The following is a 13,394-nucleotide window of genomic DNA, read 5'->3' on the forward strand; positions in this document are numbered from 1 at the left end:
TAAAAACTTAGACAAATTTATCACTTCAAAGTATGCATTGGATGAGATTTAAAAATTCAACTACCCCGATTTTTCAGAAAGGCATGAGACCACTTTTCAATGTTAAAATCACCACTTTCTAAATAATGATCAAGATTTTCTTTACACAGCTTGATTAAGCTTCCGAATCACAAATAAAATACTGTTAAACATGTAGAACTTCCTTACTTTTTAAAAAGTGAGTGTTTTTTCCAATAAGAGAATAGATTCCCAAACTTACAAATTATTACAATCAAAACTGGGCTTTCAACAGTTTACTGTTGCTTCACTGTATCAGAACTCGTATAATAGTTACTTTAATAAATAACTCTTATTCTACTTTAGTTTCAACGTACACACATTAATTGCAACATATCTAAGTAATTAAAATCAGTGTACCTTATAATAAAATGCTTCACTGCACCTCTTGCAGTGATACATTCTAGTCTTGCAATGGTTTATCATATGACTTTCCAGACTATTGCTATCAGAAGCAATGTGATCACAGATTGGGCACTGGTAAGGCTGTCGTTGCCGGTGAACCCTTAAGTGCTGTTTAATGTACCCCTTGTTACCACTGCTATAGTGACAGAGACAACAACGGTAAGGCCGCTCTGTATTGGGTATATACTCCACTAGGTTGCCTGATGAACTCAGGTCGTTTGAAGGTTGACTTTGTGCATTATCTTGTAATTCCTTCAGGATATCTTCATCAGAAGCATTTTGGTCAGTTCTTTCTCTCAATTTTTCAATTACAGTGAGTAATGACATGCTGATGCCCATTTTGATAGGTACTTCAGAAAAACCAGATTTAGCTTTATCAAGCTGTAAGTCACTAGTACCATCTCGAGAATAACCGAGAGCTGGAGAAATGGAAGTGCCGACGTCAACACCTATCTGCCCTGTATCAGGTTCAGGATTTTTAGCATTCCCTCTGGTTAATTCTGGTGCTCTTGTTGGCATTGCGACGAGAGCTTCAGCAGCCAATGAATGAAGCCGCAAAGATTCTGAATTGGTCCTCCTTCGTACTGGTGGAACATTTTCATCAACTGCTGCAGGTTCAGAAGGTTTTAAAACATTATTACTTTCTTCAGGATTCCACTCTATGGCAGCAGTTTCCACTTCAGTCGTACTGTTACTTTGTTGATACATTTCTGATGGATCTTCACAATAGATCACATGAGACTTTTCAGAGATAAGTCTCTTTTCCACTTCAATGTCTGGTGTCATTAGAAAGTGCTTTTCTGGAACAGTATCTCCAGCTCCTGGAACCCGCTCCACGATAACATTGACATGCCCCACCTTGTTTGAACTACAGTTAATTATCTTCTGTGCGGAGGAAAGAAGGCTATCAGAAATTATGTTTTCATGTTCACAATCCAGTACCAGAGATTCCTCTTCGACAATTTCCATTACGGCTGGACTTGGTGCTTTTGAGCAGGTAATATCGGAACTTTTCACAGTTGTCTCAGGTAGAGAGGGCCTGCAGTCCAATGAGTTAATTACAGTAACTGGAGCCACACCACAAAACTGCAACTGATTTGAACCAGTGCAGTGCACACTTTCTGATTTACCGGCTGTTGAAAAAACAATAACTGGTTCCTCATCATGGGTTGAGAGAGCTGTAGATGAAACTGCTGAGGTAGTTGGCTCAGATACCTCCTCAAAAATTGGATATGAACAATCAACTTCACCAGCATGTTTCCATGCATGTGTTTTTAACATTCTCTGGCGATCACAAGCATAACTGCAAATCAAACACCTATACATGCCGTACTGATCAAATGTATACCACTTTCTTGGGCCTGGTTCAGAGTCCAAAGCAACGCCTCCTGACTTTGCACTGCCTATGGTACTTAACTCTGATTGCTGCTGAATCTGTGGCAAATGTTTCCTCTGTACCTGTGCATCTTCGAGATGGGTCCAAATGTGAGCTTCAAGCTCCTCCTGCTTTTTTGAAACAAAACAACACTCAGAACACATCAACACCACGTCACTGGACTTTCCATGTTGTTCAAAGTGCTCCTTTAGCTGCGGAAAAGTCAGTGAACTGAATTTACATAAATTACACTGATATCGAGTGAGGTTCCTGTGCAAATATCTGTGTTCGGCAAGATCTTTGGAAACAGTAGTGGCAAAGTTGCACTGTTCACATGTATAGATCTCAGCACTGTTATGGCTGCGTAAGTGTAAATAAAAAGCTGGTTGCTCTGAAGCAACATAGTCACAAACAGTACAACAGAATCTTTTTGAAGTGTCTGTTTTATCTGCAGAGTTATGTGTCCTTTGATCTAGTCTATTACAACTCTTAGGCAAATCTTGTGTCTTAAAGTCAGTCTCTCTAATTGTGGTATGATCCTGTAACTTGCCATAGTTTCTGTCCACAGCTTTTTTGGCTGTGCTCTCACAGCTGTCAGCATGTTCAAATATTGCACTTCTTGCGTCAGCGGTATTAGTATAAGGCCTCTTTTGACCAGCTAGAGAATATTGCTTCGATCTTCCTTTCTCCACAATCTTACTTAATTTTTCAATAACCCGAATTAATGAGCCCGATCTTTCCATTTTTGATACAATTTTGCTATCCACAAATGAACGAGTTGCTATCTGCTTCAAGATATGTTCATCACATTTATGCTTTGTTATACAGCCATGGCTTTGTGGTTGGGAATCTGCAACAGCATCTGAAATCATACTGTCCAGCCTACTAGTGTGTTGTATTAACAGTGCAACACTGTTAAGCTTTTCCCAGAGTACCTACAAAAGAAACAAAACATTTAGCTTTTAAACATCTGCATGTAAATTATTCCTACTTCTAAGAACACATTAACTCTTGTGGTGTTGTGTCCCAGGTGATGGCAATGGTGGACAAGTCAAAATTTAGAATAAAATCTGGCTTGATAGATCACAAATATTATTCTTATAATTTGGTTACCAGGGTGGTCAGTCACTGAACACATTTACTTGAGGATGTTAATGGACTTTAGAACATAATTTTATTATTCAAAAAAAAAGGAAAAAGTGCACTCTCGCTACCCACATGAAGGTTCCTTAGACATTACCTTTCAAACACATGGTCGTCAAGTCATAGAGATGTACAGCATGGAAATGACTATCATCCCTTGAAGGGCTTTTGCCCGAAACGTCGATTTTCCTGCTCCTCAGATGCTGCCTGAACTGCTATGCTTTTCCACCACCACTCTAATCCCGTCCTATCATCTTGAAGAACAAGGGCAACAAACACATTGGAATATGACCACCTGCAAGTACTACAGTATCATTTACCCTTCATCGTTGCTGCATCAAAGTTCTGGAACTCCCTCCTAATTTACCATGAGTCTACAAATATATTGCAGTGATTCAAGGAGGCAACTGATACCAACCTCTCAAGGGCAACTAGAGGATGATCAATAAAAGCTGGCCCAGCCAGTGTCACCTACATCGTCAGTAAATTGAAACAATAAGAATTTGGCAAGATCTCAACATTAAAAAAAAAGAAAATTCAACCCAATTCCCAGCAATAAACTTTACTGATACATAACCCCAATGAAGTATCAGACCTACCTTCACTTTAAAAATTTGTCGTGGATCTGAAAGTCAAATGCCTGTTTGGTCAATTTCAGAAAGTTCATCAGATGCAATTTTTTTCCATGATTGTCTTTCCTGGAGACTTCATTAAAAGTTAGGATCAGGAGAAAAACCTCAGACCCTCAAATTTTCTCTGCCATTCCATACAATCATGTGACACTCCTCAGGTCCACTTTTCTCCCTTTTCCCCGTAACCCTTGATTCTCCAACTGATCACGAATCTAGGACTTAAATATGCATAAGGACACTGCCCCAACAGCTCTCTGATACAAGGAGTGCCAGACATCCAACCCTCTAAGGAAAAATAATTCTTATCTCAGTCTTAAATTGACATCCCTTAATTATGAGAATATGCGCTCTGCTCCTAGACTCTCCAATGCGGGGAAACATCCTCTTAGCAATTATTCTGTCAAGCCCCTAAAAATTTCTATATGTTTCACTGAGATCACCTCTCATCCTTCTAAACTTTAATGAGTAGATGCTCAATAAGTTTAATCTTAGTCTATAAAAATAAAACCCACCATACCAGGCATCATCCTAATGAACCCTCTCTGAACTGCCTCCAGTGAAATAATATCTTTTATAATTAACAGCACCAAATCTGCTCTCAGTACTCCAGATGTGGTGGTCTTGTACAGTTGCAGTAAGCCCTCCCTACTCTTATACTCTAACACCTGTGATGAAGCTACTCCTTTGACAAGGTTATGCTGCCCTTGATTTTTTTCTCTCCTCCAGAGAGGCCGTAAACAACACAGACTCCGAAAACTCTGGGGCTGAAGGGTTTCAGGGCCAATTTGACAATAGCTAACAGGTACTGCCTCAGGCAGAAGGCTTCCAAGTTTTAAAAAAGAACACTTGTACAATCAAAGGCCAGTTTTCCCAGCTCAGCTTTTCTCTGGTTTGGTGTTTTGTTTAAGCAGTAGTGGGGGGAGAAAAACACTACTACACCCAAAGAAGCAGGTCCAGACCGGTACTCTCTGACTTCTATCCTGTCAGAACCAATGTTTGATTTTACCTTTTGTGCCAAGGGTGTTTATGGGGATTGTTGCACGTATTTGGAACAGCACGATTAAGTCGGGATGATCTTTTGGGTTTTTGGAGAAGTTATTTGGTATTCTGTTTTCTGTTGTTTGCGTTTCATTCAGTAATCTTGTAAATAAATTCTGTTTTGCTTAAAACTAAGTGGTTTGACCAGCAGCATTTCTTGGAATTTCCGTGTTACACCTGCTTAAAACAATTAGCAAACTTAGGGTCTGGGCTACCTTCTTGAAATGTTTTGATGAGTCTGGCTTGGTCCATAACACACTCTTGAAATAAACAGCCAACATACCATTAGCCTTCTTGATTATTTGCTGCATCTGTGTAGTATTTGTGCATAAAGCACAGAAAGTTACCAAGTCCCTTTGTGTTACAGCTTTCTGAAGTTCTTCCTCATTTAAATAATATTGTTCTTTGTTCTCCCTTTCAAAAATGAACTTCACATTTTCCCACGTTATAGTCCATTTGCCAACTTTTTGTCCACTTAATCTATTCAATATCTTCCTGCAAACCATTTGTATCCCTCTTGCAATCTGCCTTTCCTGCTTCATAATCTGCATTGCTTGGGATGTAATTCTTCCTTACTGACCACGCAAAGCTCATTGATAGCACACTTTCCAACAGATCCTCTCAAACAGAGCCGAGTTTAAGTTTCAATAGTAATCAATCCCTACTGAAGCATGATTAAAGTTTTAAGTGATTGAGGAATGGTTATCACTCAGTCAGTTACCTTTTAACTACACTGAACTTTAGATTTTTAAAACAAGAAAAAATATAAAGATTTACCAATTCTATTCTCAAGCTGCTCCAAAATCATAAATATAAATTCACTTGAGTCTCTGCCTCACTTTCGACGTGATCTTTCCTTACTGACTGCATGCAGCCACCTAAATTAATTTATTGACTTTACTCACTGAGCTTGAAGAAATAATGATTTGATTACTTTCAAGCTGCTAATCAGCCAATCTGATGGTATGGATCTTTTCTTCTGAACTGCAACCTGCTGCTAGTCTTTGGCTTCCTCTTCTGTAAGTCGTAAGAGCTCAAGTCAACAATAAGTTGCAATTATCTCACCAGGTGTCTAGCTTGGTCTTTTTACCTCAAGTCACATGGTTTCTTCAAAAGGCTGCCTTTAGCTTATTGTCTCAAAAGACTTTATGGCCATTTTAAAAAAAAAGCATACCTTCATAGCACTGAAAGCCAAAAATCCTTAGCTTTAAAATCAACACATCCAATTATGTATAACCTAAAAGAACATGTTCTAGGAACTTTTAACTTGAAAAATTATGTAATACTCCCAAAGTCATACTGAAATCTGGGAATAGACAACTTGCATTTACATTGCACCTTAACGCAGAAAAACATCTTGTGGATTTTATGGAGGCATTAAAAAATAGACTAGCCAAAGGAGGAAATGTTAGGAGAGTTGTAAAGGAGAATATGGAGGTGAAGAACTAGATATTTCCAAGGGACAGAATTCTAAAATGTGGGCCTTAAGTGGTGAAGGCTCAACTATTAGCAATGGATGTATGGATCATCAAACCAGTCAAGAGCTAAACTCCAAGGAACAGAATGTGAAAGGAGGGAAAGAATTTTGGAGGAGTTGTGCAAATCTTTACAGAGGTAAGTAGGGAAGAGTTTATGTAGGGACTTGTTAACAAGAAGAATGATTTTAAATTTAAGGTTGGCTGAATAAGGGATTTAGTGAAATAAGGACAGTGGTGTGGGGGTGAAAAAAATCCCCAAGCTGGAGAAGAGCCACAGAGTGGATGAACTCATGTTTGTAGAGGGGAGCATATGCAACATTAGCTAAAAAAAACCCACTGAAATTGTAAAATCTGGAGATGACAAAAGGTTTCAGTCGTAGATGTACTTAGATTTGAATGTAAATGAACAATATTCTGCAACAACGTAAAAGGTATGCAGATAGAAAATCAGTCCTGGATAAATTATATCGTTAATAATACATTACAGACTGAGATATTGACTGGTAATGAAGCCACAGGTGGTGATAAAAGCCAAAAGGAATGGGTTCCATCTTCTCAACACTGAGCTGGAGGAACTGTTAATCAGAATTGGATTCTGGACAGAACCAGTAATTGGATATTGAGGTGAAATAGTGGTAGAGATGTGGATTTGTCAGTGTACATGTGCATGTTGACAGTTGCACATACAAATTTGTATGCTGATTATGGTCCAAGTCAGATCCAGCTTGCTTGCCATGGAGATTAGTCACTGAACATATTCACAAGAGGCTGTCAATGTACTTTTAACAAAAGAATATTAAGATTTATTATGCAAGAAAAACAGATTCAACCCTTTCACCCAAACAATAACTTTACAGACATCCAACCCTTAGCGAAGGGTCACTATCTCCATGCTTAAGCTCCTAGAACAGCTGGCATGCCTGCAATCAGTTTCCTTTACTCAATGCTCTTTTCTTTAATAATATCTGTCCCTGAAACCTTTAAACAGGCTGCTAACTGACCCTACAAATACTGCTGAACAGGAGTTCTTCAAATTCATATCTTCAACAGCCTTAGACAATCTTGTGTCTTGCTCTCAGACACTACCACAGCCTTCTGTTTCTCAGATTCTCCTCTAAGCAACTCAGAACTTCTCCCTGAGTCTGCCTTGACTGTTTTGGTGACTGATATTAATAGAACCTCTGCTTTTACAAAACTCTTTTCCCTAAATTATTCCACTTCTAGCCACCGTGTTTCTCTTCTTGGGTTTTAAAACTATAGTCAGCAAACACCTTTGCATTATTTTATTAAAACCTCTCAATTTTTTGGAGATGCCATTATCTGCTCACTGTTCAGAATAATATTAAGTTTAAAAAAAGCCAAACTCTCAGAATTAAAAATTAAAATCCAATTTTCTAAAGAGCATACATTTCCAAATAACATTATGAGCTTTTGCTTCAATTGTAAGTTACATCCTGAACCATTTTTACGCTAACCAGATTAATTTGCCTACCAATCTCATGTTTTAAGCCTTGCATATCACATCAGTATCCTGCACCACATAAACCCCAGTATATTACTGAAGGAGTCTGTAGTTATTTCTGTGACTGTATTACGAAAGATGTACAGCATGGAAACAGACCCTTCGGTCCAACTTGTCCATGCTGACCAGATATCCCAACCCAATCTAGTCCCACCTACCAGCACCCGGCCCATATCCCTCCAAACCCTTCCTATTCATATATCCATCCAAATGCCTCTTAAATGTTGCAATTGCACCAGCCTCCACCACTTCCTCTGGCAGCTCATTCCATACACGCACCACCCTCTACGTGAAAAAGTTGCCCCTTAGGTCTCTATTATATTTTTTCCCCTCTCACCCTAAGCCTATGCCCTCTCGTTCTGGACTCCTCAACCCCAGGGAAAATACTTTGTCTATTTATCCTATCCGTGCCCCTCATGATTTTATAAACCTCTGTAAGGTCACCCTCAGCCCCTGACGCTCCAGGGAAAACAGCCCCGGCTTGTTCAGCCTCTCCCTATAGCTCAAATCCTCCAACCTTGGCAACATTCTTGTAAATCTTTTCTGAACTCTTTCAAGTTTCACAACATCTTTCCAATAGGAAGGAGACCAGAATTGCACGCAATATTCCAACAGTGGCCTAACCAATGTCCTGTACAGCCGCAACATGACCTCCCAACTCCTGTACTCAATACTCTGACCAATAAAAGAAAGCATACCAAATGTCTTCTTCACGATCCTATCTACCTGCGACTCCACTTTCAAGGAGCTATGAACCTGCAGTACAAGGTCTCTTTGTTTAGCAACACTCCCTAGGACCTTCCCATTAAGTGTATAAGTCCTGCTAAGATTTGCTTTCCCAAAATGCAGTACCCTACATTTATCTGAATTAAACTCCATCTGCCACCTCTCAGCCCATTGGCCCATTTGCTCAAGGTCCTATTGTAAATTGGAGATAACCTTCTTTGCTGTCCACTACATCTTCAATTTTGTTGTCATTTGCAAACTTACTAATTGTACTTCTTATGCTCGCATCCAAATTATTTATATAAAATGACAAAAAGTAGCTTTCGTAAGTTTTGAAACAATGGAGATGCTCATGCAGTTTTACATTAACCTTAACAATGACCAATTGTTTCAATTGTTTTTTAGTAATATTTCTATGAAAGAAACTTCCACTATAAGGTGATAATTCAGAGGAGAAATAGCAAAGATAAAAGGACACAAAACTTGGTTGAGTATTATAATTAATACCACATGAACTACAACATATTGGCTTTATGAATTTTATTGCTATTTCTACTTTTTGTTGTGGGCAGATGGAATTAATAATTAATCTTTCTTCCAATCAAAAATCATTTGCTATTTAATCCATGTTACTCTACATTTTCATTGCGTTCTTACCAAGTAGGTTTTAAAATGCTTGTGGACTGCTTTTTCAGATCAAACAACTGAATTGCACGTAAGCAAAAAAATATTCTATATTTTTGTAACTGGGTACAGTAATAAATCCACCACGGAACTTCTACAGACAGGATTTATAGCTGGCTTTGATGCACTTCATTATATACTGAACACACAATAGTTTGCTTTACAACTGGTGATTGAGAACTGTTCCAGAACTCTACACTCATTAAATCATACATGTCAGACAGTCTGGAGTGCCAAATTATAAACTTGCTCACTTTTATTCAACTAAAATATATACCAGCAGCTACACAAACTCTGACAGGACAAATTCTTCTTTCTGACAGCCACTGGCATAGCAGTTCTTTTATTGCTTATGTCTGAGCTAGATTTCAACTATATCCAAAAGACAAAGCAAGGGTTTTTTTCAATAAATTGGAAAGATAGTCTGTCCAGTTGCAAAATTGCTATGTTACCTTTCTTCCAAAACAGCAATTTGTCTTTCAATTCAATTTGCCTTTCAAATGCCTGTTAAATGCACATTAATTATGAAGTTCTCTATATTAGTCTCAGTAAGACAGCAAGTTTCAAATTCAAAACCAAAAAAATGATAGGATGAAGCCAAAACATGTGTATCTAGTATCATCTGCGGACAGAAACAGAGTTAGCGCTTTGAGTTCAATATGACTTGAGTCATAGTTGAAAATGTGTTGCTGGTTAAAGCACAGCAGGTTAGGCAGCATCCAAGGAACAGGAAATTCGACGTTTCGGGCCAGAGCCCTTCATCAGGAATGAGGAGAGTGTGCCAGGCAGGCTAAGACTTGAGTCATACCAGACTCAAACATTAACTCAATTCCTCTTTCAATGGGCACTGCCAGACCTGCTAAGTTTCTCTAGCATTCTTGGTGTTTGTTTCAGGTCTTCAGCATCTGCGGTATTTTGCTTTTCCTTCAGTTGTAGATGATTCTTAGCACATTCTTTTTGAAAAATATTAACTCTTCTCTAGCTGGTTCAATCCATTTGTAGTTACAATGCTTCATGTGATGCATGACTTATAATTCATATTTTTGAAATTAGGATTTAAAAATAGAAGTGGCAGTAGCAGGGTTACTTCTGTGAAATGGCTTTTTTTTAAAAAAGAAAAGTCAGAGAGCTCTGATAGAACAATGACTAAATCCAGCATTTTGTCATAACACAGGTGATTGCAGACACATATGGCATTAATGGAAAGATGTTTATATTGTCAGGTTTAGGGTAGGTAGAGTAAACATGGATGTTTAATAGCTTTATTTTTAGTTCAGAAGCGTCTAGGAATGAACCAGTTTTAATTAAATTAAGACAATATGATTGTGTTAAAAGCAAGTTTAGTTTCTCCTAGGAGCTTAGGACAGTACTGGAAACAAAACATATCAGAAGAGTTTAGTTTTGAGATCTCCAAACCTGGACAATTTTGTTAGCAGTCTGGAGGTTACTGGAACTGAGGAAGGTTAGGCTCGCAGATTTGTGAAAAAGTGCATGCTGGCAAATTTAGAATGGATGCATTAAATTACCTCACAGCAAAACTCTTGTAAGGAATCAGTTAAGCTGAAATTTAAGGAATGTAATTTCTCTCGGATTGGAGTCTCCAATGGATAGTATTAGAAAACAAGTTAAGATTTTGTGTTATAATTGTCTTAAAACATATAGCAAAAGTATTTAGATTTAGATAAATTCTATAGCCTCGAGTGAACATGTCTTAATAATAATTACCACATTAACTGACCAAACAAATATAAACATATGATCTAACAAGTCAGGTTGATAGATCAGAACTCTATACTCATTAAATCATAGATGTCAGACAGTCTGGAGTACCATCAACTGCACAATTTTTCCTATCGGGCAGGAAACAACTTTACTGAACACTACTCTTTTCGTCCATAGGCATCTTACATTTTAAACCTTACTGAGCTTCCACATTACTTGCCCATGTTTCCAACAGATTATTTCTAAAAGGGGTTGCCTGTAAATTGGACCAATTATAATAGGGATACCACATTCCTTTTTTTCTAGTCAATGGATTAGAGGGCAAAGGGAAAAAAAAATAAATGAGAACGTGTCTTCTCATTTTTGAAAGTATGAACAGAAATTTATCAAGATGAATGACTTTCCAAATTATTAACAAAATTAAAATGTGAAAACCAAGATTATTTGCTCAATCTGGGGGCATGACTGAACCTTACATATTTCATAATGATTTTCTCAGGGATCAGACAACTTATCAAATACACAGTGTTAAATCTTTATAGAGTAGCAAGGATACACTTTTCCTGGTCATAAAGGATTACTTTCTTTTCTAAGCAGGGTACAATTTCATTTGGTGGAAAAGGAATTTATTATCAGCCTGCAACTGGCAAACTGAGCAGTCTCAGGTGGTTGATTTTATATTCCAAGTTCTCTTGGCAGTCTCCAAACTAAATGCTTTCACAACATGACGAACATGCAACTGAAGAATACGGAGTTATATGAATAAAATGAAAGTAGTATGAATTCCATCTAAAAGAGCTTGCTTAAAAATGAACACTTAATTGCAAATTATTTGAAAATATAAAACACTGCCAAGTGCAGTTCAAAAAGGGATGCAACAACTGAATTAATCTTGGTAGTTACTATAATCTAAACAGCTGAATCAAGATCTTGGGGCAGCACAGTGGCTCAATGGTTAAGACTGCAGCCTCATAGCACCAGGGACACTGGTTTGATTCCACTCTCAGACAACTCTCTCCCTCGTTTGCATGGGTTCCTCCAGGCGCATCGGTTTCTCTCTCAGTCCAAAAATGTACAGATTAGGTGGATTGACCATGCTAAGTTGCCCATAATGCCCAGGAATGTGCACACTAGGTGGGTTAGCCATGGGAATTGCAGGGTTATGGGAATAGGGTAGAGGGTGGGTGTGGGTGGAATGCTCTTTGGGAGATTGGTGTGGACTCCATGGGTTGAATGGTCTGCTTCTACATTGTAGAGATTCTCTGATTCTATATGGGGAAGCTATGAATTAAAGAGAATGAGGCAGAAATTCCAAATGTCAAATTGTGATTTCTGTTACTCCTCACTTGGTTAGCACCCTGGAAGCCAAGACCCATAATCCCAGAATCAGCACAAAATTTAAATATTTTATAAAAGTACCAAAAATTCTCCAACTTATCTATCTTTTAGAACGAGGTTAACTGAAAGACAAACCTGAATTGTGTACTTAACAAAAATTAATAATAACAAATAAATAGATTCCAGCTACACGTAAGCAACTATGAACTGTTCACATTTTTAACCAACTGTTCACAGTTGGTTAAAACTCCAATACTCTTCTAAAACTCCCCCTAAACACATACAGACAGACACCAAAAACAAATCGTTGTTTTGAACAGAAGGAAAATCTGAGAAGGCAATTCTGTCAATAGGATTCACTGCGATTATCCTCTTGGCTTGACAGAGCTTGCTGTTGTAAAAAATGAGGTCTGCAGATGCTGGAGATCACAGCTGAAAATGTGTTGCTGGTCAAAGCACAGCAGGCCAGGCAGCATCTCAGGAATAGAGAATTCGACGTTTCGAGCATAAGCCCTTCATCAGGAATGAGAGAGAGTAGCCAAGCAGGCTAAGATAAAAGGTAGGGAGGAGGGACTTGGGGGAGGGGCGATGGAGGTGGGATAGGTGGAAGGAGGTCAAGGTGAGGGTGATAGGCCGGAGTGGGGTGGGGGTGGAGAGGTCTGGAAGAAGATTGCAGGTTAGGAGGGCGGTGCTGAGTTGAGGGAACCGACTGAGACAAGGTGGGGGGAGGGGAAATGAGGAAACTGGAGAAATCTGAATTCATCCCTTGTGGTTGGAGGGTTCCCAGGCGGAAGATGAGGCGCTCCTCCTCCAGCCGTCGTGTTGTTATGTTCTGCCGGTGGAGGAGTCCAAGGACCTGCATGTCCTCGGTGGAGTGGGAGGGAGAGTTAAAGTGTTGAGCCACGGGGTGATTGGGTTGGTTGGTCCGGGCATCCCTGAGGTGTTCTCTGAAGCGTTCCGCAAGTAAGCGGCCTGTCTCGCCAATATAGAGGAGGCCACATCGGGTGCAGCGGATGCAATAGATGATGTGTGTGGAGGTACAGGTGAACTTGTGGCGGATATGGAAGGATCCCTTGGGGCCTTGGAGGGAAGTGAGTGTGGAGGTGTGGGCGCAAGTTTTACATTTTTCCTGCGGTTGCAGGGGAAGGTGCCGGGGGTGGAGGTTGGGTTGGTGGGGGGTGTGGATCTGACGAGGGAGTCACGAAGGGAGTGGTCCTTGCGGAACGCTGATAGGGGAGGGGAGGGAAATATATCCTTGGTGGTGGGGTCCGTTT

General features: G+C 39.2%; 1 protein-coding gene across 1 annotated transcript in view; it reads right to left on the reverse strand.

The window, feature by feature from the left end:
• Window positions 1-13,394, reverse strand: part of znf507 (zinc finger protein 507) — a 53,718-nt gene that overhangs the window by 19,085 nt on the left and 21,239 nt on the right. The window contains exon 2 of the mRNA XM_060837677.1: window positions 418-2,772. Within this exon, the coding sequence (XP_060693660.1) occupies window positions 418-2,709 (2,292 nt within the window). The 5' untranslated portion in view covers window positions 2,710-2,772. The remainder of the gene's footprint in view (window positions 1-417; window positions 2,773-13,394) is intronic.

Source organism: Hemiscyllium ocellatum, chromosome 17 (genome assembly GCF_020745735.1).
Source record: "Hemiscyllium ocellatum isolate sHemOce1 chromosome 17, sHemOce1.pat.X.cur, whole genome shotgun sequence".
Lineage (NCBI taxonomy): Eukaryota > Metazoa > Chordata > Chondrichthyes > Orectolobiformes > Hemiscylliidae > Hemiscyllium > Hemiscyllium ocellatum.